At 55.4% G+C, this 22,327-nt stretch overlaps 5 protein-coding genes and 1 long non-coding RNA gene across 9 annotated transcripts in view; 2 read left to right on the forward strand and 4 right to left on the reverse strand.

Moving 5' to 3' along the window:
• The window catches only part of BCL9L (BCL9 like), a 58,691-nt gene extending 54,310 nt beyond the window's left edge, over window positions 1-4,381 (reverse strand). The window contains exons 1-2 of the mRNA XM_061368264.1: window positions 4,042-4,381; window positions 2,853-3,022 (exon numbers count right to left, since the gene is read on the reverse strand). Of these exons, the coding sequence (XP_061224248.1) occupies window positions 2,853-2,894 (42 nt within the window). The 5' untranslated portion in view covers window positions 2,895-3,022; window positions 4,042-4,381. The remainder of the gene's footprint in view (window positions 1-2,852; window positions 3,023-4,041) is intronic.
• Window positions 4,382-7,253: 2,872 nt separating this feature from the next.
• CENATAC (centrosomal AT-AC splicing factor) lies at window positions 7,254-10,354 on the forward strand. 3 transcript variants are annotated; one of them, XM_061368231.1, is made up of 9 exons: window positions 7,254-7,592; window positions 7,657-7,822; window positions 7,893-7,955; window positions 8,123-8,187; window positions 8,505-8,610; window positions 8,959-8,989; window positions 9,351-9,440; window positions 9,549-9,681; window positions 10,055-10,354. In XM_061368231.1, the coding sequence occupies exons 1-9, from the start codon at window positions 7,273-7,275 to the stop codon at window positions 10,098-10,100; spliced, it is 1,020 nt and encodes a 339-aa protein (XP_061224215.1). In that variant the 5' UTR covers window positions 7,254-7,272; the 3' UTR covers window positions 10,101-10,354. The 3 variants fall into 3 exon arrangements, 2 of the variants coding, with proteins under 2 accessions (XP_061224215.1, XP_061224216.1); XR_009727688.1 differs by lacking the exon at window positions 10,055-10,354 and having other exon boundaries at window positions 8,959-9,057; window positions 9,549-9,668; XM_061368232.1 differs by lacking the exon at window positions 10,055-10,354 and having other exon boundaries at window positions 8,959-9,057; window positions 9,351-9,675.
• Window positions 10,355-11,060: 706 nt separating this feature from the next.
• On the reverse strand, window positions 11,061-12,743 carry RPS25 (ribosomal protein S25). The gene is made up of 5 exons (XM_061368236.1): window positions 12,630-12,743; window positions 12,425-12,520; window positions 11,849-12,032; window positions 11,400-11,501; window positions 11,061-11,126 (listed from the first exon to the last, which is right to left on the reverse strand). Exons 1-4 carry the CDS (start codon window positions 12,630-12,632, stop codon window positions 11,407-11,409), a joined length of 378 nt encoding a protein of 125 aa, XP_061224220.1. The 5' UTR covers window positions 12,633-12,743; the 3' UTR covers window positions 11,061-11,126; window positions 11,400-11,406.
• Window positions 12,744-12,757: 14 nt separating this feature from the next.
• Window positions 12,758-14,451, forward strand: TRAPPC4 (trafficking protein particle complex subunit 4). Its single transcript, XM_061368235.1, has 5 exons — window positions 12,758-12,947; window positions 13,035-13,209; window positions 13,285-13,388; window positions 13,480-13,606; window positions 14,016-14,451. Exons 1-5 carry the CDS (start codon window positions 12,773-12,775, stop codon window positions 14,092-14,094), a joined length of 660 nt encoding a protein of 219 aa, XP_061224219.1. The 5' UTR covers window positions 12,758-12,772; the 3' UTR covers window positions 14,095-14,451.
• Window positions 14,452-14,563: 112 nt separating this feature from the next.
• On the reverse strand, window positions 14,564-22,235 carry SLC37A4 (solute carrier family 37 member 4). 2 transcript variants are annotated; one of them, XM_061368233.1, is made up of 9 exons: window positions 21,986-22,235; window positions 21,672-21,904; window positions 20,275-20,518; window positions 19,060-19,218; window positions 18,619-18,704; window positions 17,652-17,765; window positions 17,346-17,411; window positions 16,220-16,358; window positions 14,564-15,935 (listed from the first exon to the last, which is right to left on the reverse strand). In XM_061368233.1, the coding sequence occupies exons 1-9, from the start codon at window positions 22,131-22,133 to the stop codon at window positions 15,769-15,771; spliced, it is 1,356 nt and encodes a 451-aa protein (XP_061224217.1). In that variant the 5' UTR covers window positions 22,134-22,235; the 3' UTR covers window positions 14,564-15,768. The 2 variants fall into 2 exon arrangements, with proteins under 2 accessions (XP_061224217.1, XP_061224218.1); XM_061368234.1 differs by lacking the exon at window positions 17,346-17,411 and having other exon boundaries at window positions 21,986-22,230.
• Window positions 16,733-17,339, reverse strand: LOC133220293 (uncharacterized). Its single transcript, XR_009727689.1, has 2 exons — window positions 16,860-17,339; window positions 16,733-16,813 (listed from the first exon to the last, which is right to left on the reverse strand). It is a non-coding gene; the product is annotated as an uncharacterized LOC133220293 (long non-coding RNA).
• Window positions 22,236-22,327: the final 92 nt, after the last annotated feature.

The raw sequence follows: 22,327 nt of genomic DNA on the forward strand, positions 1-22,327 counted from the left end.
CATGACCTGCATCACTTCCCACTACACACTGCATGTGCTGGCCATGCAGCTGCATTGCTGCAAGCCACAGTCCTGTCACCGCAGAGCTCAGCTGGCACTTTGATAAGAGAGCTCTGCACACTTAGGTGAGGTGGTTGATTCAGTACTAGGTGGTCTTTGCCACCTTTACATGCTGCAGGGATGCCCTGCCAGGTGTCATTTGCCTGCTTGCAAATGACAGTCTCACGTGTTAAAGCTTTGCAAACATCCCCAGCCATGATGGCACAGAAGGAGGTCTGGAAACTCACATCACAAAGACAAGCCCTGCTCTCGTACCCTGTCCTCCATCCTGCCCTGGTGCTGTGACAAGAAGCAGTGCCAGCGAGCAGACCGTGCCCTGGGTGCTGGCTGCAGGACACTACTCCCTGATTTTCCTCTTCCCCCCTGGGAGGCCGCAGCACGGGCTCCGCACCAGCTCTGCCGTGTGCCGCCTCTCCTTGGCACAAAGCACACAGAAAGGAGAACAGGGCAGAGCCCTCCCTCAGGCAGCAGCGGAGCAAGAGGTGGCACTGCCCAGCCCTGAGAGCCCCGTGTGCATCGGTCCAAGCCACTGACTCCGAGATGCTCTGTGGCAGCTTTCTGCGCTTGCTGCACGCATGACCTTGCCTTGCAAACTGGCTGTGACAGCCAGAAGGATGGAGCATCCCATCAGCCAGCCTTTGCCAAGAGCTAATTGAGCTACAAGCAAGGTCTCCTCCCCGGAGCCCTGTCCTGATCCCTCCAGCACTTCAGGAAGGTACAGGAGAAGTCACCAAAAAAGTTGCGGAGCGTTTGAGCCTCTGTCCCCTCTGGCTTTCAAAGGGGGAAATCAAAGGGAAGCGCTGCGCTTTGTTCTGCGGGGGAGCGGCAGGAAAGGTGAGCGGCGGTGAGCCTGGCAGAACCGGTCGCTTCAATCGTCCGCCAGCTCACCTTTGAAGTGGGTTTTAAAATCAGGGAGGAGGGGCAGAGACCCGAGTTCAGCTCTTTAACTGCAACTTCACAGGCTCAGAGCACGTGGGGGGTAAGAGGCTGCCTTTCCCCCACCAAAAAATAGCGTATCTGCTCAGAGAGACCAGAATACAGCTAGTAAAAAAAGGCTGTGATGCTCATCAAGTACAGCTGTTGAGATCTTGCGTCCTGAGGAGACTACAAACAGCTACAACAGCAGCAGCATCTACCTACAGTACCAACAGAGACACACCAGGCGTCTGCAGGATTAAGCAGGCACTCTGACACTGCCCCTGCTCCAGTGCCAGTGAAGTAACCATCTCTCTCTGCATCACATTCCCTCTCCCCTTGCCCACCCATGTTGTCACCACTGCCTATCTGTAACAGAAAGGACTGGTTTTAATCCCAGTCCATGCATATCCTGGGAGCTTTTTCTATATTACAGTCACAGCATCAGCCACTTGCTACAGCATTGGGAATTGAAGCAACACCAACACAGCAGGAGTGATGCTGTGCCAGGACAAGCCAAACACCTACCATACACCCCGTGCTAGGAAGATGGGGAAAAGTACCAATTACTTAACTGGAAATTAATCTCTGTTCTACCACAGGGGAAAATATACATATAGACATATATATATACACACACATGCACACAACCTCCACAGTTGGTTGGCACAACCAGCATCCACAAGCCCAGAGTCCGCACCAAGCCCACTGAGCTTCCCTCTATAGGAACACTGTCAGCTGGGCAAAGTCAAGACAACAGCAATACCCTCCTATCACCAAGGACAAGCAGATGCCCCTCTGTACACATTCAAAGCTCTCAGGGGCTGTAGAATACAGGAGCCGTTCAAGTCAGACTTCAGTAAGAACCCTGCATTGGAAGTGGTCACAGACCTCCCCTATCGTTAGAGAAGAATGAGCTTTCATCCAACATCTTTCATAGAAGGGAGCTAATCCAGTTTCTCTGGCTCACAGAAGACAGGACGTTCACATGAAGCCAGCCTGGCCAAAGACATCAACCTACACCTCACATGCATGTGCAGAAGTCAGACACCACAAGAAGTAATAGAGGACACTCGCAGTTACACCTGGAATCTGAAATGCCTTTTCTCTTGATTTGCAAACAAGTCTTAATCTAAAGCACCAGAAGATGGGAATCAGCAAGGAAAGAGAACTGTCCCCTGACCCCGACCCTCATCCTCACAAAACTTCCCTGTAGTTCTGCTGGTAACAAGGTCTGTGAGAGTGGGTGAGACTGGTTTTCAGCAAAAATATCTGTCCTGGGTTCAGCAGTGGCAGTCATTTTTCTCCTTCCTGGCAGCTGGTGCAGTGCTGGGTTTTGACTTTTGGGCTGGGAACAGAGCTGATAACAATGATGTTTTGGTTTGGCCAAGGACTTTGTGAGCCTCGTGCTCTGCCAGGGAGGAGGGGAAGCCGGGAGGAAGCAGAGACAGGACACCTGACCCAAACTGACCAAAGAGGTATTCCATACCACAGCACGTCATGGCCAGGAGGTAACTGGGAGTTACCTGGAAGGGCTGGGGGACTGGAGGGTTGGAGGAGGTATCTGTCCGTGCTTGGTCAGGCTGGGGGGGCGAGTTACTGGTCGCCTGGTGCTGAGGTGTTGTATTCTCTTCCCTTGTTATCTCCTTTATCATTACTATTATTGGTGGTAGCAGCAGTGATTTGTGTTATCCCTTAGTTACTAAACTGTTCTTATCTCAACCCCTGGGAGTTGCATTCTTTCTCATTCTCCTCTCTGTCCCTCCAGGAGTAGGGGGAGGGCAAGAAGGGGGAGGGAGGAGTGAGTGAAAGCTGTCTGGCATTGATTAAACCACAACAATATCCCATGAGTTGGCTTCCGTGCGGATAACACTCACCTGAAAAGAGCCGGCTTTGAAGAATCCGGAGGTCCCAAGCATAGATGCCACCAGCTTGTCACCTCTCTACCTTTTCAGTTCCGTTCATGATGCAGATAGAGGTGCTTGCAGCTTTGGCCTTCTGCACATGTCAGCAGGTTCTCTTCTAAATTCTGTCTCACCTTTTGAAGCTAAAGGGGGACCAAAATGAGGCAGCTTTAGAATACAAACACGAGCTTCTGCATGGCACAAGGAATTGGCAGCCTTAGGTTTTGTTTGCCACAAGCTGACTCAATCAGTCTGATCAAGATCCCCCTTCCTGGGAAAGCAGAGATCAGGGGTTATGATGCTTCCACACAGAATCTACAGTATACAAGCTGATGGGATTGGGATTCAGCAACTGAATGGCCAAAGGCAAAATCAAGGCCTTTTAGCCTTTTCCTGGACATAAGGGAAAGGTCTCTGCTCGCAACTGCATATATCTAAAACATTCTTATGCTTTAAGCTGGAAACCAGCACCTCTGTTTCCAGTTTTGCTAGCTCCATCGCAGATCACAGGGCTCCTTTCCCCGCTGTTTGCATTACAGCAGCGCCTCAAATCATTACCAGTGAGAAGTAAGCATTAGCACCTGGGGAATGCTTTCCCTCCCTGCAGCCCAGGCAGGCACTATCAGCAGGCCCTTTTCACACCTCATTTCGGGAGGGTGTGAGTACAGCTGCTCCGAGCTCCTCAGGGCGGAGCACTGCATTATGTTGTTATGCCCTACCCCTGGCTTTACTTAACCAGCTCCACAGAGAGCTGCAGCCTTCTCTGAGGACACTGAAAGCGGGGGAGGATGGAAGAAAGGAAGATCTTATCTCATCTCCTTTATTGCTCTGCGGGAGCTTTTGCCGGGGAGCCCGCACCTAACTCCAGATCAGCTACAGGTGAAACCAGTGTGCAAAACACCGGCTCACACGGCCTCTTGTGGCCAAGCCTCACGTCCCGGTTGTGCCCCGGCAGCTCCTGCAGAGCAGCACAGGGAGCAGCGTCCTTCCCACGGTCAAGTTCCATCCCCAGATAGCCTTCTGCCTTTCATTCACATCAGTGTGCTGCCCTGCTTGCTCTTCCAAAGCCGCGCCGGCTGAAGAGGAAGCAGGGCAAGACGCTTCACCTCCGTGCAAGATCCAGCTTTCGCAGGACCTCTTCAGCCCCCCCCCAGATACTCACGTTGTTCCAAGGTGATGGACATCACTGTGCCCAGCCCAGCACTCTTGTGTGCACTTCCTGTCAAGGTACCAAAGGTTATGTGGGTAGGTGAGGCATCAATGCAGGGTGCACACAGATAACCACAGGCTTAATGAATTACTCTGCCTCAGCTGATACATACACCACTGTGTGAGAGTTTAGCTCCAGACAGAAAGGGGAAAGCAACTTTGTGGTGTGACATGTCCAGCGATACGTGGTGAATTATTAAACTGCAGTAGCTGGATTGTTTGCAACACATCCCAAGTCAAACAGCAGGCTCCAGTTTCAGGAAGGGGAAAGGGTTTGGCCTGGGGTTCTGAGGAAAGCAAGCCAGCAAGCGTGTCCTGCTCACCCCTGAGGCGTCTGACCCGGAGGGAGGGAGCATGCAGGCGTCTCTGCAAACAACTGAACTTTGTCACACGAGGGTGGGAAAAGCAGTGTGAGGAGAGCCCTTTGCATCTCACAAAAGCCACGCCATACTGACCTGATAGTCATGGGATGCCTAACAAGGACTACCCAAACCTTAGTGGGGCACAAACTATCACAGCTGCTTTTACTGAGGAGGCAAACCTGAGCGTGCCAGGTTTCCCTCTGCCCTTTGAGGGTTACCTTGTCCAGAAAAGCTTGGTTTAGTGTTTGACTCATTTTTTAACAGCCTGTCCCAAAGGATGTAAACACTCAAAAGGCTGAGAACAGTGACAGCAAACAGGGCAGGGACACTGGCCCAAAGCACTGCAGAGCAAGCCAGCAGCAGGGGGAAGCATCTCCCCTTTTCTTTCATTACACAGAAATAACCCAAACAACTCCAAGATAAACCTCTAGTGCAAGGGTCAGGGAATTCACTTTCAAGCTGAGATTCTCCCAACATCATAACACTAACGTTATGGCACAATCTTTTCCAGCAATCGCCAACACTGCCTCTTTCTGTCTGACTCCTGCAAGTCCCTGCTGTACTCCTCTGCTACCAGCATAACCTCTGTCCTCCTGCAAAATGGTCGACATGTGTAGAGTCTGAAATCTAACTGCCTGTTGGTACAAAGCCAAGCCTTGGATTTTGTTTGTAACTACTCTGTTTCCACCAGTGCCACCTGCCTCCCACATCCCCTCCAAGCACAGGAGTGACAGTGAGTGGGCCAGAAGGATGAGGATGTATGACAAGTACCCTTTACTAGCACAAACTACATCGCTTCCTTCATCAGACCTAGGACAGATTAGGCAGGGGCCATGTGTGAAAGAAGCAATTCAGGAAAGTTACACAAACTTTCTAAGAGATTGAAAGCACACCCAGGATCTACTCAGCCTGGCTCCTTTACTCAACTGTGGTCCCCCCTTGGTGTTTTGCCTGCGATGACCTAAAGCACGTTCCAGTCCTAAAACCCACTAGCCAACCAGGCTGCTTTCAAGCACAGAGCTGTCATCTCAGTCCCTGCAATAGCTGGCAGTTTAATACGGGACAGGACTGTGGCTGCAGCATCAGTGCCTGAACAGTTGCTCTGGCTCAAGTACCTATCCCAACTTCTTCTGACTCTCTCTTTTGCAGACCTGATGAGCTCTCTGTTTGGGCTGTGATCCCTTCTGGCTCCTTGCTTCTGAAAGCTGTGCCATGTGCTTTCAAACCAAGCCTATTTTCTGAGGTGGTGCCACAGGCAGCTTCACAGGAACCACGTGTGGAAATTATGAGCATTGTGACAGAAGGACTGAAATATGGGGGGGGAGAGAGAGAAGAAAGAAAGATGGCCAATACTTAATTCCTTCATTAAGGTGAGTTTCTGCCAGCCGCTCGAGCTGCAGAGGCATTCTGGCACCCACTATGCCTGTAACACAAAGTCCTCCTTGCACGCTGCTGCCTCTCACAGCGCTCCTGCAGTGCAGAGAACTGAGCTGCAGGAAGGGGTTAATCTGTGCCTTAACAAAGCACCTCAGGCCAGAGGCACAGAATGCTTTACCTGGCTGGGTGTGCGGGGTCCCTGCCACACAGATGTTATTCCAAGCCCATGTGCCTGCCTCCCGCACTGCAAGCCCAGTGGGCAGGGATCCACATCACTGCTAGGCTGGAGGCTGGCTCCTTTCACCTGCGTGTCCACAGGAGCACGAAGGAACAGACGCACTAAAAGGGATTTGATAGAGTCTAAATGCGCACGTTAGGGTGGAAGCTCCTTCCCTGAGCGGCACTCAAAGCACCCTGCAGGGTGGCTCTGCACTGGGTTGTCTGTCTGTATGTCCGAGCAGGACCTGACATAAGGTGAACAGTCTCTGAAGGCCTTGGCTGCCCTGGATGGCAGCACTCAGGTAACCTTGTGGCTGCAGCCTGATGCTCGCCTCCCGTCAGGCCAGGCTGGAATTACAGAATCAATCAGGTTGGAAAAGACACTCAAGTTCATCGAGCCCAACTTGTACCCCAGGACTGCCAAGGCCACCACTAACCCCTGTCACTAAGGGTTTTCTGAACCCTTCCAGGAGCAATGATGCCACCACTGCTCTGGGCAGCATTTTCCAGTGCTTGGCTCCCCTTTCATGGAAGAAATTCTCCCTAATACCCAGTCTGGACCTCCCATAGACCATGAGTATCCCCTGCCCTTACTGAACACAAACCCCAAACACTTCAGAGGCCCTTAGAGGTGCAGATGGGCAGCAGGTGTGAGGATGGAGGCACGGACCCAGAGGCAGAGTGCAAGCTGGATCATTGATTGCAAAGATTACACGATATTTATACACTTTCAAGCAGTTAGCCAAGCACATCTGTGTCTGCCTTGTGGTTACATCAGGTGAAAGGTCCATCTGATTTTCTTATCTACATCCTCTTCCCAGCTCCAACGTCCCTATTCCTTGCCAGCTCCAACATCTTCCAAGTACCAGTCAGGGACAGTCACTCTTTAATTGCCTCCTGCGGCTCCTCCTGTCCACTATTATCCTTAATTGTCTACTGTAGCTTCCCCTTCCCACGGTCTCTGCCAGTTCGGTACATCCAGCCCCCCCCGGAGGCATCACCGGCGGTACCCTGCAGTGTCACACGGCGGTTAGCTGGGGGTCAGAGCGTTTCTGGGTGCACGAGGCGGCTCCAGAGCGGGTCTACGCACGAACCGCGGCAGCTCACGCTGAGAAACGCGAGCAGCCCCAAGCCCCGGGCGGCTTCGGGCAAGACCGCGGCACCGGGACACTCGCACCCGCCCAGCCCCGCTGCCGCGCCTGCGCAGTGCGAGCGGCGGTGCGGCCATGGCGGTGCACTACTGCGCGCTGTGCCGCCGCTCCTCCTTCGCGGGCCGCCGGCACCTGTACAGCGCCGCGCACCGGCGGCGGCTGCGGGAGGCGCTGAGCCGGCTGCAGGAGGAGGTGGCGGCGGCGCGGGCGGCGGCGGCGGCGGCAGGGGAGGAGGAGGAGGAGGGCGGCGGTGGCGGCGCGGCCGTGCTGCGCTACGACCCTGCGGAGCACGAGCGGCGCGTGTGGTGCCCGTGCTGCGGGCGCGGCGTGCGGCGGGACGGGCGGCGGGGGCCGCTGGCGCTGCCGGGGGCCGCGCTCCTCCAGCACCTGGCCGGGTGAGCGGCGGCGGGCGGGGGGGGGCGGGAGTGGGCGTGCGGCGGCGCTGACCCGGTCCCGCAGGCCCGAGCACCGCCGGGAGACGGCGCGGTTCTGGCGGGAGCAGCGGGCGGAGGCGGCGCTGCGGGCGCAGTGCGTGGTGCCCGCCGAGGAGTACGAGCGCTATGCGCGGGCGCTGGAGCGGGCGGTGGCCGCGCACCAGCGGCGGGAGGAGGAGCGCATCCAACAGGTACCCCCCGGACCGGCCCCCCTCGAACCGGGACCCGCCCGGCCCCGCCTCACCCGCTCTGTCCCCGCAGATGGCAGCTGACATCCGGGAGGCCGAGCGCAGGCAGCGGGAGACGGTGCGGGCCGCCCTGCAGGTCGGTGAGCTGTATCCTGCCCTGGCTGCGCCCCGGTGGGGACCGGGCACCGGGACATGCACCCCCGCCGGAACCGGCCGCGCTCGGGGGTGGAGGTGGGAGGGGATGGAGGGGGTGGCTCTGCTCAGCACCGGGAATAGTGTTCCTTTTTCCTGAATCACACCCAGCTTCTGTCAGAGCCAGAGCCTCGCGCAGGACCTGCCCCCCATGGCCCCCCGGCAGCACCCCAGAGGTGAGAACCGCATCCCTCACATACCCCGCTTCAGGTCATGGCCCTGCCACGGCAGCGGCCTCGCTCCTTTGCTGCTGCCATCAGCTCACTCAGATCCTTCACAAACTTTTATCCATCATAAGCATCCCAGAGATTCTTCCCCCTCCACACATGTGTAAGCACCGACAACCACAAAGCGGTAACACTGTGGTACCCCTACAACACTTCTTTCCCATTTTGCACAGAACTCTCCAAACACAGACACAAACTCTGCTCCAGAAGCCTCTGGACAGGCATTGTCCAGCCAGGGGCAGCTGTCACTCACCTCTGTGTTCCAGGGACACCTCTCATGATGCAGAGCAGCCTGGCCCAAGCGGGACACACATGGGACCCGACTTAAACTGGATGGAGCCCAGCCAGGCTTTGACCTTCATTGGCCACCAGGTAGGGGTGCCTGGCTAATGAGCACAACTTCAATTTAACCACAGGGTTACAGAGGGTCTTATGAAGGAAAATAAGGGGTTGCAGTCTCTGTCACAAAAAATGGATTCAGGTGAGCAAGGAGCTGAGGGTTTCACTCCTCCAGCATTGTTGTGTTTCATTAAGCAAACGTTCTAAAACACACCCTATAAGAACAAATATTCCTAAAGAAAGTGGAGAAGAGCCTCCCCCTTCCTGTGACAGAACCTGCCTCTGGAAGGGAACACACAGAGTACTTTTCAGTTCTGGTCTGCTTAGGAACACTCTTAAAAGCATCAGTTTCTCATCAGTGTTTTCTGTTTCTGTTGACAGGATACAGAAGGGAAAGGGAACGTTCACACAGGTACTTGCACCTGCGGCTCCCTCAGGTGGCGCCCTGCTGCAAGCTCTTGGCTTGTCAGCATCACAGGGGTAACTCAGAGTTACCTCGAAGCAGGCACAGCACAAGCACGAGGTGCTCGTGCCTTTGCTTATAGGTGACATGCTAGAGAAAAAGGTTCTGTATTTCAAAACCTCGGTGCTGTGTGGAACATACGGTGTGGGGTATGCTCTGCCACTGCCAGCTGAGCAGAGCCCCAGGGCTACTTGTCCTTCACTGCTTGCGGGGTAGGGAGAGCTGCAGGGATGAGGGAAGGGAGGATGCTTCTCCCCATCACAAGTTTAGGGTAACTACAGTAGCTAAATACATTACCTGTGTCTCCTAGGTGCAAAACCTCCGTGGCTAATGGAGGAGGAGGAGGAAGAGGATGGAAGCAAACAAATTGGACCTTCATACGAGGAATTTCTGAAACAAAGTGAGCAGCAGCTTGTGCTCATTTCAGTTGACCTCACGTTCAGGTTTCCACACTAAAGAACCAAAAGCACTGTGACAGGAAAACTCACTGAATGAAAAACTTTTCTAGAGGAGAAGCAGAAGCTCAAGAAGCTGCCCCCCGAGCGCGTGGGTGCCAACTTTGACCATACCTCTCAGACCGGTGAGAGCTGGCTCCCTTCCTTCGGGCGCGTGTGGAACCACGGCAGGAGGTGGCAGTCCAGGTGAGCTTCAGGGCAGCACAGGGTTTGTGGCCTCCATCTGTACAGGCCGCTCATGGAGCGGGCTCTCTGGCAGCAGCAAGTGTCAGGAGGGGTCTCGCTGCATGGGTCACACCATGCCATCCTAGCACGGGGTTAAGCACAGCAGTGGCTGTGGAGGCAGGGGCCTGCCTTACCTTCCAGACCCGTGTACTGGCCTGCTGGTACCTCTCGTGTGTCACAGATCTTTGTCAGCTACCTGGAGAGGCTGCTGCTGCTCTGAGAGCAAAACCAGAGCTGCTGTTCTAAAGCTGTGCACTGTGTTACTTGCCTTGTGGGGTGAGGCAGCGTTCATTACCTCTTTCTAAAGGTTGCTGACTTCTACACTCTCTTTCAGGCATCAGTTTAGAACTGAGTCGGGGCAAAAGAAGGGAAAAAGGTGATCAGGAGAGGAGCAGGGAAGAAAACAAGCTCTTGTGGGAAGGTGCACTGCAGGAAGCTGCAGCTTTGTCAGTGCTGCTGTGCAAAGTTCAGTGCTCTTATTTAATACATACATCTGATTGTTTGGTGCCTGGCCACAGTGCAGCAGTCCCACCACCAGCAGCTCTGGTGCCACATGTCCTGTGCCAATGTGTAGCATCACATCCCATTAAAGACATGAGGTTTTGAGAAATAAACTTTTATAACTTAAATAAAATGCTTCTAGCCTTATTTAGAGCTGCTTATCAACACTTCCCCCTGAGGCATCAACCTGACATCTGCTGTTGCCTTGCACAAAGATCTGTGGGTATGGCCGGTCTGCAGGGACTTGAGTGGCCAGGAACCTAACTCAGAGCAACAAGAACCACCAAGGGAGCCTCATATCCTCACAGGACCTGCCCTGGAGCCGGCAGCTCAGCTGATGGGAGCAGCTGACTCACAGGGAGCGGAGCCAGGAGCAGCAGCACCAGCCCTGAGTGGGTAAAAACCTGCCCCCAAAAAAGGGAGTGCGGGGAACAGAGCGGGTCGAGGCAGTTTGCGTGGCAGTTGGCACAGGCAGGCGGGTGGGATGGTCAGCACTCACCCTATGACTAGGGCCACTGCCCGGGTGGTTGCCACCATAGGCACCCAGACAGAGCCAATGACAGGGGAGGGTGCAGCACAGAGCTCGGGGTGTAGAGAGTGCCTGCACTGCTCTGGTGAGGGGAGGGTGCACAACGGGCAGGGCTGCACTGGGTGCTCCCTGGTGGAGGCCCTCCTGCAGCAGGGGCTGAGCTGCAGGACGCTACTGACACACTGCAAGATGTCAGGGTATCTGAGAGGAAGCAGGAATGCTTGCTCCTGGCCCAGACTGTGCAGGGACCTAAAGCCTCCCCTCTAGCTCATGAAGGAAAGAAGGAGGCCGTTAACCCAGGAAGCTGGGAATTAGTGACAAAATTTTATTGTGTGCATCTACACAGGACACATTGCTGACGGGGCCACTGGGGAACCTGCAAGGCAAGAAGTCCCAAATCAGACAAGCAAGTCAGAACACAGAGTCCACAAGCTCTGCTGCAACAAGAACACTTTGCACAGCACTCTGTGACAACAGGCACAGCAGGCACACCGATGGCAGAGCACGCACAGGGACAATCACCAACTGCTCTGGAGCACGAGGGACGTCCTCTCTACACCCAGAGGCACAGCACAGCCGCCCAAGGCACAGCCACGTGTTAGCTCCCAACAAAGCCCCAGCTGGCTCCAACATGGAGCCACTGCCTCACCTCCTCGCTACGCGTCCTCCCCTGCGGCCGGCGCGTCCCCACCTTTCGTGTTCCTGGTGTAGATCACCTGCGCCCGGTGCTTGGACACCAGTTTGATCAAACCTACGAGAAAAGGAAAGTACCTGAGCGCGTGTGTACTGGGGGTCAGGGGCCTTGTGCTCCCTTCTGAGACCGGCCAACGTGTGAGAGGGAGCACCAGCACACACAACCATACATGTGCTTGTGCACGGCTTCTGTTCTGGTCTGGGAGCAGCTCTGTCACCACCTGTCCTTCAAGCCCATTTCCTCAGCATGGCACGCCAGTGAATGCAGCAGAGCTGCTGCTCCTCACTTTGGAGCACTTTCAGAACACAAGCTAAGGCAGTGGCTTGCCAAAAGCACACCCGTTTGTCTATTACAGATGCAGCCCGAGTGAGCAAGGAATGTACCCAACAGTTCTGAGCACTCACCTTTGCTGAGCAGCTCCTGGAGGGCAGCCCTCGCCAGGGAGCCGCGAATCTTCAGTCTCTCTGAGACAACCGCAGGCGTGATGAGCTTGTAGTTGGGCACTTCCTTGCACAGTTTGTCATAGGTGGCCTTATCGAACAGGACAAGGTTGTTCAACTTGTCTCGCACTTTCCCCTTGGACCACTTCTACTTGGAAACAGGAAAACAAGCCCTAAGCCATCTTCTAAACTGTAATGAAAGATCCAGCTTTAGGATATCCCATCAAACGTTTCCCCATCACTCCCAGATTAAAGGCCTAACAAGACGCACCAAATCGTCTTTATAAACATAAATACCGCAGATAACACCGACAGCATCTCCAACCGGCGGGCCTAAAGCTCCGGATAAAATCACAGCCTTTTCTTCCTCACATGTGCCACCAGCACACGCGGCTCAGCAGCAGCTCCCCCAACACCACCATGTGCCTCCCCGGCCACGCACCGACCACACGCTGAGGGGCCGGGGCGGGGGAGCCCAAAAGCCTCCCCTGGAGCCCACGCCAGCCAGGTCCCCCCACCTCCCGCCGCCCCGGCTCCCACCTTCTTTTTGGCTTTGCCGCCGGACTTGTTGACCGGGTCTTTATCCTTTTTGGCAGACTTGCCCGCGTCCTTCTTCTTCTTGTCGTCTTTGGGCGGCTGCGGGGGGGAAGAGAAGCGCGGCCGATGAGCGGCGGGCAGCGGGCGGACCTCCCGAGGCTCCCCGCGGGGCCCCGCCGCCCGCCGCCGCGGCCCGCCCGGCGCTCACCATGCTGCGGCGGGGCTGCTCCACAAGATGTCGGCCCGGAAAGGAAGCGCCTGGCGCGGGGCGCGAGGAAACCCCGTGCTCGAGGGCGACTTCCGGGGCACGGCGCGGGGCCGCTTCCGGCCGGTGGGCGGGCTGGGGCTGTCATGGCGATCTTCAGCGTGTACGTGGTGAACAAGGCGGGCGGGCTCATCTACCAGCTGGACCACTACGCGCCCCGCGCCGACACCGAGAAGACCTTCAGCTTCCCGCTCGACCTCGTCCTGCGCCCGCACGACGAGCGCGTCGTCGTGGCCTTCGGACAGCGCGATGGCATCCGCGGTGCGTCGGCCGGCGGGCGGGCGGGCCGGGGGCAGCGGGCTGGGCTGGGCCGGGCCGGGCCGGGCTGACCCCGCGCTGTCCCCGCAGTGGGGCATGCCGTGCTGGCCATCAACGGCGCCGAGGTCAACGGGCGCTTCACGGCGGACGGGAAGGACGTGCTGGAGTTCCTGGGCAACCCCGCCAACTACCCCGTGTCCATCCGCTTCGGCCGCCACCGCCTCTCCTCCAACGAGAAGCTCATGCTGGCCTCCATGTTCCACTCGTGAGCTGCGCGGGTCGGACGGGACCGGGGCGCAGGGCGGGGGGTGTGGGGGCACTGAGGACCCTCTCCCCACAGGCTGTTCGCCATCGGGTCGCAGCTGTCCCCCGAGGTCGGGAGCTCCGGGATCGAGATGCTGGAGACAGACACCTTCAAGCTGCACTGCTTCCAGACGCTGACAGGTACAGCTCAGCCCTGGGCACGGCACTGCTTGGCCTGGCCAGGGCTGTCACAGAGAGCAGCCTTCCCCACCCCTTGTCTTTATGGCTCCAGGGATCAAGTTCATGGTTCTTGCCGACCCGAGGCAGGCGGGGATAGACGCCCTTCTGCGCAAGATCTATGAGATTTACTCTGACTTCGCCTTGAAGAATCCTTTCTACTCCCTGGAGATGCCCATCAGGTAGAGAAAAGGCCACTTTTGATAATGCAGCTGCAACCCCTTCTCACTCTGCCTGTGCTGTAACAGATGCCGACAGCCCCTCTGCTTTGTGGCAGAGCAGACCCAGGGGCTGAGGGAAGGGGAGGACACAGCACATGGCTGCAGGGGCAGGGCACTGACCAGTGCTCCTTCTGGTGCTGCTCTCCTGGGGAACTGGGAGGCACTCCTCCTCTCCACAAACCCTCCTGCCCTAATGTCACAGTTGAGCCCATACAAGAAGCTTTAACCTTAATTAATGGCCAGGCCAAAGTCTGATAGCAGCAGGTCACAGTCTCGTGACTTAGGAATCCCTCTTTGAAGAATGTGGAGATCCTGCCTTTGTTAACCTGTTCCATAGGTAAAGTCACCCCCTTCTGCTTTTCTCTTTCAGATGCGAGTTGTTTGATCAGAACTTGAAACTTGCTCTGGAGGTGGCAGAGAAAGCCGGACCCTTTGGACCTGGGTCATAGAGAAAGCCTTGCTTGTTGCACTGACTCTTCTCTCCCCTGAACAGCAGGGCCTCTCCTTCACATCAGAGACTGCATAGCCCCCAGACTTGTGCCACTATCTCCCAAGATACTTGTTTATCCCCCGGCTGTGAGATTTACCTTCAAAAGATTAGTCAGGATTGTTTACACAGGACCACAGAGGCTTATTCTGCTGTGCCCTCCAGTGAAGAACGGCAGCGAGGTGTGGATCCGTGGCATTACTGCAGCTGATGGCTTGCTTTCATTTCAGAACTGTACATATGTATTTTTCCTGTATAGCTCTAACTTATGGTTTTGCAAAGGGTTTCTATGTAGGAGTAATAAATGTTCCTTGAAGAAGCAGATGGCTGTTTTCTGTTGGCAGGGTAAATTTGTGCCAGTAGCACCCTAAGAGGATAAGCAGGTTTGGGTGGTTCTGCCTGCACCGTTCTCCCTAAGACAACCACAGCCCTTGTGACACTGCTCCGTTTTTATTTCACATACAAGATCAGAGAATTAAGTACAAAATGTAATTCACTTCCACTGTTTTAATTAAGGCTGGCTACCTACTCTTGCAACCACACTGTTCAGCACAGTACCTGTGTGCACGTTCTGCAGAACTGCCTCTTCCAGAGCCCTGAAGCAGTAAATCCTTTTGGGGAAAGCCAAGAATATTCAACTAAATCCTGGTTAAAAACCTGAGTATTCATTGCAAACAGTGCTGGGCCCCAAGTGCTGCAGGCTGCCAGTGGTGGCTCTGCTAAGGCTGACTCGGAAGCAGCCTGAGCCCATGCCCACAGCTATGAGAGATGCAGCTCTTGACCAAAACCACCCTAGGCTATACTCCAAGTACTGACAAAACACAGGCCAACACTAAAAACAGGTGTTTTTCCAGAGACCTGGAAAAACCCTGCAGCTGCTGTCACAATACCTGCTGCTGCGTGGGTTTTCCAGGCTGACGGGCAGAGTGCTGGCTGCACATTGCCATGGCAGCAGCTGCCTCCCTTGCAAATCATTAACACACACAGAAATTGCACCGGGCAGGATCAGTTCAATAGAAGGAGCTTCTCTAAACGCTCTCCCCTAAAGTGCCAAGGGTTTCCTGGAAACGTGCCTGTTTCCTGGTGCTGCAAGAGCCCCACCGCAGCACCACACCAGCATTCCACTTCTCCAGAGCAAAACACCTCCATCTCTCCTAATAACTAATCCTGGGTCAAGCTAAAGCCACGCTGCTCTCAAAGGAGCCAAGAGGCCCAGCTCTAATCATCACCATTCACTGCTGTCGCTGTTCCAGGGCAGAGCGCTCAGCAGAATCAAAAAGTTAATGACAGAGAAAAAACAGCAGGGACAAAACTCAAGGTGACAGCACCTGAAGCCAGACATTTCAGAGTCCTTTTAGCAGAGGAGCTCAGGCTGCAACGCCTGCGTGCTTCCCCAGCAGTGCTGTGAGGAGGTGCAGCAAAATCATTGCCTGTGTAAACTACCTGAATTATCACATCTTGAGGGAAAAAGTGATCAGCAGCAAGAACCTTGTGCCCTCTGGCACCTGACAGTGAATGAGAAATTGAGATATTTTTATGTAGGTTGCAGCAATAGGTAAACTCACTCCAGTTAAACAAAAATCCGAGCATCATTCCCATCAGTGAGAGAGGCTCCTTTTCACCGAGCAGCTTCTCCTCAGTCAGCCTTCCTGGGAATCCGGCCCATCTTGGTGCGGATGTTGCGCAGTAAGAAGAAAGCCACTGTGCTGCCTGTGCAGGTGATTTCGGCTACCCAGAAGGCTGTGGCCCAGCTGTAGTGCTTGGCAATGGTACTGAAGGGTAGTCCAGCCAGAAACCCCCCAACTGCAAGGAGAAACAAACACAAACCCAGCAATGCTCGTGTCTCAATTTGATCTGCTGATACTTGGGGTTGCACGTGTAAAGATTTCTCAGGCATGGTTTGAACTTCAAGCACAAGGCAAAAGCCCATCAGGCACAGCAAGAAGCATCCCTGAGGCTCCCAGCTCTATCACCTCGCCTCCTGGGAGGCTTCCCATGACCGGGAGCTTGGCACCCGGCAGTGGCAATGTTCCAGCAAGAACACACGTGGGTTTTGTTTGGTTTTCAGGGAAATGGGCGCTACTCACCATTGGCCATGAGGGCCACTATGGCATGGGAGGTGCCGCACAGGTTGGCAGGGGCGCTTTCGTTGGCGATAACCCCGAACAGGGCGATGGGCCCGTAGGAGGAGAACCCGAACACAGCTCCCAGGGTCAGGATCCACAGCTGTGAAAACACGTTAAGATCAGAAACGGGATCCGTGCACCCTCCCCTGTCAGTCAGCAGCTGCCGCCCAACCGTGGTGCTGCGCGCGGTACAGGGGAGTTCTGACATTTTCGGGCTGACACCGACTCCCTGACCTGCTGACAGAAGAGCTCAAGCCTGTGACAGCCCCCATGTGGTGCTCTCGGCCACCATGAACCCCCTCTCTCCCACAGCTCTGCCCCTACCCCGTGCTCACACAACAGGAGCCGTCTGCACGAGAACCAGACCGTTGAAGAGAGAGGGGCAAAACTGCAGGAGAGGTGTGGATCAGGTCACTTTAAAGCAACCCTGGAGTCACCAGCTAAAAGCTTTTCTCCTCTTAGATGCGAGTGACCGGTCAGAACACCTTTATTTGCAAGAAGCCACCATCTGATAATCCCTCTGTTACTAAGCAAACACAAAACAACCGAAAAGCCCTGACAGCTTGAACGTCAGTGTTAGCTCACGCTCTGAAAAAACTACCTGGCTCACGTGTGAAAGGACAGCAAAGGGTAATTGCCCTCCTGAAGGTTACAGCATGCTTGCTGAACTACAAACACCATTTCAAGACGTGCAGAAGTAAGTAAATACCATCTTATTTTCCAGATGGGAAACAGAAACAAAGAGTTAGGAAAACACTTGCAGAAAAGCAAGCAGGAAGGCATGTGCAGGAGCAGGATAATTCCTCCTGCGCCCACTCGCAGGACTCCTTAACTGGGTGCATTTCAACTGAGGAGCAAATGTCCTCAGAACCTCTGAAATAAGAATGTGCAAGTTTTACATCCAGACTTTTAGCAGTCAGTCGGTGTAATCAAAAGACTACACGAAAAGGTTTCTGTTACAAAACTGACAGTAATCTCAGTGCCCTGGTTTTAAGCTTTGTAGTGCTAACCAACCTCCCAGGACAGGAAAAGGGCAGATCAGCAAAAGCAGAAACAGGCAGAGGGAGGAAAAATGCAAGGCAGAAACCTCATGTTCCTTGAGGCCTGTAAGGTCAGCTAGAGGTTGCAAGGCTACAGTCCAGAAGTGATTTTCCTGAAGAAACAAAGGAAAGGAGAAGAGGTTTCATTTATCCAGCAATGACGCAGGCAGAGGCAAGCCATGTCTACGCTACAGCAGGTAACGAAGGCCATCCCAGCCAACCTTGGCAGAAGCTGCCCAGCCCAGGCCAAGGGCGGCTGCTTTGCTGTGCCACAAGGCCAGGGTGAAGACAACAGGCTCCCTGCCACCAGGCCACCCTGGCCAGGTATGGTCAGCGGCTCACGCATGGCTTACCTTGGGAGACTCGCTGGTGACCGTGACTCGGAAGAGGAACATGGACGCACACATCCCGGCCATCATGGAAAGCAGCAGCGCGTGCCGGGGGTTCCCGTAGCTTGACAGACCCACCTGCAGCAGAGGGAAGGGAACGGGGGGTGGAAGCTGGAAGGACTCTAGCTTTATACTGGTGGTACCTGATGCCATCCACACTGCCTGCTCACACACATGGAATGTGAGCCAAAGTGGACCTTTCAGCAAGGCTTCTCGGTTCAGTTTAGTTTGCCCTCAGTCCAGCTGTGCTAAACAAGATGCTTTTAGTGATAAATGATACTTCTGTTATCAACTGCACCCTACTTCCACCCTGAATTGGCTTCAGATGCCACCACTGGATTTTCATGCAGGCTCTTTTTCAGCCAGAAGACAGCTGTCAACAACCAGATCTCCTTCAACAGGGAAACATGGAGAGCACAGTAAAGCCAACAAATAAAACAGACCAAACATCCTAAACCCACATCTTCAAAAAGGGTGTCTGGCAGCTGTCCTCATGCACCCAGCAGAGGTGCTACGGGCCTATCTCTCAGCTGTACCAGCCTGACTGAGCACCTTCCTGAAGCTGTTGAGATGGGTCCTGTCCCTCCCAGCCCACCTCTGAGTGAAGGAAGAGAGACGGGTTAGACAAGAATGCTCTGGTTTTCAAAAGCCCCACCTCAGAGCAGGGTAGTTTAGACTCAGAACTGCTTCCAGAAGAGCAGCTTGGGAAGACAGAAGAAGGAAACACAGCACTGAGAGCGGCTGCTCTGTAGCATGAGGCAGCAGCTCCGTAGCTCTGCATTCTGGGTACCCTGAATCTCCAGAGCAACATGAACAAGGGGAGTGTTCTGCTCCACTGCTGGTGTGGGTATTAGAGAAGGGGGAAATCTGCAGCAGTTCAAATCAATGCTGTGTTAACTGCCCAGCACACCCGAGGGTCCAGGTTACTTACTCTTGCTACTGCTCTGTCAGAAAGATATCCAGCAGCAATGCTTCCCACCAGACCCCCGATCTCCAAGGCACTCATGTAGGAACTACCTAGAACACAGGTGAAGCAAAGGACAGGCCATCAGGTTTGGCAACGAAGCTGCTGCATGCTTTAGACTCAGCTCAACCCTGTCAGCTCCCAGCAAGCTCAGAGCAGCTCTGCTGGACAAGACCCTCCAGTTCACCCTTGTACAGGGATGCCCGTCTGCCAGTTCCAACAGGGCCCTGGCACTGAGGCTGTAACTTCAGCACTGACTTATGTCTATACCTACATATACCCATGCAGACAGTTAGGATGTAGGGGAGCAAGCCCCTCGGACAGAGATCCCTGTGTCCTTTTCCTGCTCCCAGACAAGCTCTGGGCAACAACAGCCACACAGCTTAATAATGCATCTTCACAGCTTACCCACAAGCATGGATTGTCCCCTCTCCTGGATCAGGAAGAGCTGTCCCCAGTCGGTACAGCACGTTTTCACTCCAAAAACAACCAGGTAGCCTGTGGAGAGCACCCAGAGGTACGGCGAGAGCAGCAGCTCTGTCAAAGTGCTGTTGTCACTGGAGGAACCTGCGAGGAAGATCAGGAAAAGCGTTACCACTGCTTGAGCATTACACAGCCTGAAGCACAGCAGCTCAGCGGCACTACCGATCTGCGAGCAGAATTCATGCACAAGGACACCCCTACAGCGGAGGATATTCATAAGGAGAGATATTCATAGGAAATGAATGGCTTCACCTCCCCCTTGTTCTGGGTTTGCTGCGATTCCCGAATCTTTTCCGTCAATTTATTCCACATTCATTCAGGATTTCAAAAGAAGAATCAAAACACTCCTCCCAGCCACGTTCTGTGTTGTGGCTGCCAATAAACCCTCTGCAGAGGTTGCTAGGGAAATTGTCTGCTCCTCCAGACTTTGTGCTAATGCTTTAAGCAGTGCCTGTGACAGCCACTACACAGACCCAAGCCAAGATCCTGGCTTTCAGGTCTTCCCTCGATTTTTGCTTCAGTCTGTGAGAAGCGCCTACAAACGTAACCCAGCCTCCCCAGAAAAGGCTCTGGGGAAGCAATACTGCTTTCTTACACATGGAGGTCAAGTCTGGGCATCGCAGGACAGTGAGGAACATAGGCTGAGTTTCCACCGGCCTCTCAAATCCCACGGCAAACTTGTGTTGCAATTCCCCTCTACCTGTTCTGCTTTCAGAAAAGCACCATACTCAGTGGTCTGAACAAACATTTACTAACTAGCTGTCCTAGGCTAGGACACAAAACCCTGAGCAGAGTCCACCGCATGCCAGGGGTCAGGAGAACCTACACAGGGTAAGGGGAGAGCTGCTTGTCCTCTGCCAGCATGGAGAGGCAGGTCAGGCTCAAGGAAGCATTCCCTGCTGTTGTGCTGCTGTAGCCCAGACACAGTCCCCTTCCTGTAAGATTACACTTGGGCTTGGTTCAGAACTCCAGCATTCAGAATAAAGCTGCTGAAAACAGGGCCTTGCACGTACCCACCTCGTGGTGACTGTGGGAGTTGGGAAGGATGGAGGGCTCAGGACACCGGGAGCAATGCACCTGTGCTGGAATACACACAGAAGGCACCGCGGGTACCCGGTTACAGTGAAGCCTCCTGCTCACCTTTCTTCCCTTTCTTGGCTCCTTGGTCAATGTTGGGCAGCCCCACATCCGACGGCTCATTCTTAATGAGGACAAGGCAAACAAAAGAGACAACCACGCAGATGAAGCCGGAGCAGGACAGAGTCACGCGCCAGTCATAGTTCTGGGACGCGAGAGCAGCAACAATGGGGCCTAAGCCTCCGGCCAAGTTCATGCTTGTAGACAGGATTGACCACCACGTCCCAAACTGCGACGGCTCAAACCACTGTGCAACAACGAGAAAAAGGGCATGAGATCTGAGGAAGAGAGCAACACCGCACCTGAACACCACGGTTGAGACCCACGCTGCGGGTTTGGGGCACTGCAGGTGCCCATAGAACCACAGACTCAGGTAAAGGCAGTGCCCACTGTGAGTCCTGCAGGGAACCCCACGTGGCTCCAAGGCATTGCCATTTACAGACCATGAAACTGAGACATGGTCCGGGATAGGCAAACTGGAGCACAGGGTTCTGCACACCCCCTTGCCAGGAACAGCGTCCTCCTGGAGAGGTCTGCTGGCACAGCACTGCACATGGATACGCGGGGAGTCGCAGGGTAACTTTAGGACTCCCTGCTAAGAACCAGGCATGATCGGCTCTGCATTGCAATGTGCTCTCAGAGCCAGAACTGCTGGGGTGGCTGCTGTCAGCAGGAAAACGTCCGAGGGCTCCATTCACACACGCCTTCAGCCCACACTCTGTTGTTTCTGTGATTTGGGCCCTTCCTTTGTGTGTCCTTTTCTGGACAGCTCTTTTCTGGCCAGACAGATGAGCAGGGCAGTTCTCAATCCCCCCCCCCCCCCATCCTGCAAGCACATGCATTCCTGGATTTTACAGCCTTACAGAGAGGTACGCACACAGCTGACCTCCCTGCCTTCTGCCCAAAGGCGCCAAGCAATCCGGCCCCAGACACACACATGAGTTGGAGGCTCAGCTCCCGCTGTTCCTCCACACGTTACCCGCTTTCCTACCCGGACATTCTGGGGTTTGCAATTCCCGAGCTCCCTGAGCGTGCAGATGGAATTCTGCTCATCGCCCTTTGCCCAGCAGCAAACTGCCACAACAGCGGGGAGCCGGGCAGCCCTCTGCCTTCAGGCTGGATTCCCGCAGCGCAGAAAGCCTGCCACCACGAGACGCGACTTCTCAAACCGAGCTAGCACTAGAACCAAGGCACCTGCATGCAGGGCCCGAGCAGCTCTGGGGACCCACCCTTGCCACAGTACCCAGACCCTCACACCCGGACAATCGCTGCGCAGGCTCCCAGCGACTTCCACCTCCTTGGCTGGAAGGAGGCAGCACAGGCAGGAGCCGCTCTGGATCTGGAGCTCGCGTTCCTGCAGCGCAGCAGCCGAGAGCAGCTTTCCCAGCACCCGCGCTCACCTTCCGCAGGATCTTCCCGCAGGGCGGCCAGCCCAGCCCCTGGGCCAGCCCGTTGAGGAACCAGAGCCCCGCGAAGGCCGTGACGGTGGAGCTCCAGGAGAAGGCCACGTTGACCAAGCCCACCATGAGGAGCCCGGAGCAGAAGAGCCAGCGGGCGCTCGCCCGGTCCGAGAGGACGCCGCTCACGAACTTGCTGATGGCGTACGCCGCGGACTGGCTGCTGGTGATGAGACCTGCGGCGGGCCCGCCCGTGAGAGCCCGTTACCGCGAGCAGCGGGGCGGGGGTAGGGGGCAGCGCGGGGACCGGCACTCACCCAGCTCGTCCTTCCCCAGCGGCACCTCGGCCATGACGGCGGGCATGACGAACGAGAAGGTTTTGCGGTTAAAGTAATAGAGCGTGTACCCGGCGAACATGGCCGCGAAGATCACCGTGCGGTACCGCCCGTACCCGCCCGCCGCCATCCCGCCGCGCTGCTCCGCTGCCGGGCAACGGCGGCCGCAGCGACCCCGGGACCGGCAGCAACGCCGAGAGCGGCCGCGGCCCGCAGCGACCTCCCGCCGCCCCGCCCACCAGCGCGCCGGACCGCGCTCCCATTGGCCGCCCGGACCCGCCCCGCGGCCCGCTTCCGGCCCGGCCTCCCATTGGCAGAGGCTCA

This window comes from Neopsephotus bourkii, unplaced genomic scaffold (genome assembly GCF_033783945.1).
Source record: "Neopsephotus bourkii isolate Nb327-2 ecotype Australia unplaced genomic scaffold, CSIRO-AGI_Nbou_v1 NB_1433, whole genome shotgun sequence".
Lineage (NCBI taxonomy): Eukaryota > Metazoa > Chordata > Aves > Psittaciformes > Psittacidae > Neopsephotus > Neopsephotus bourkii.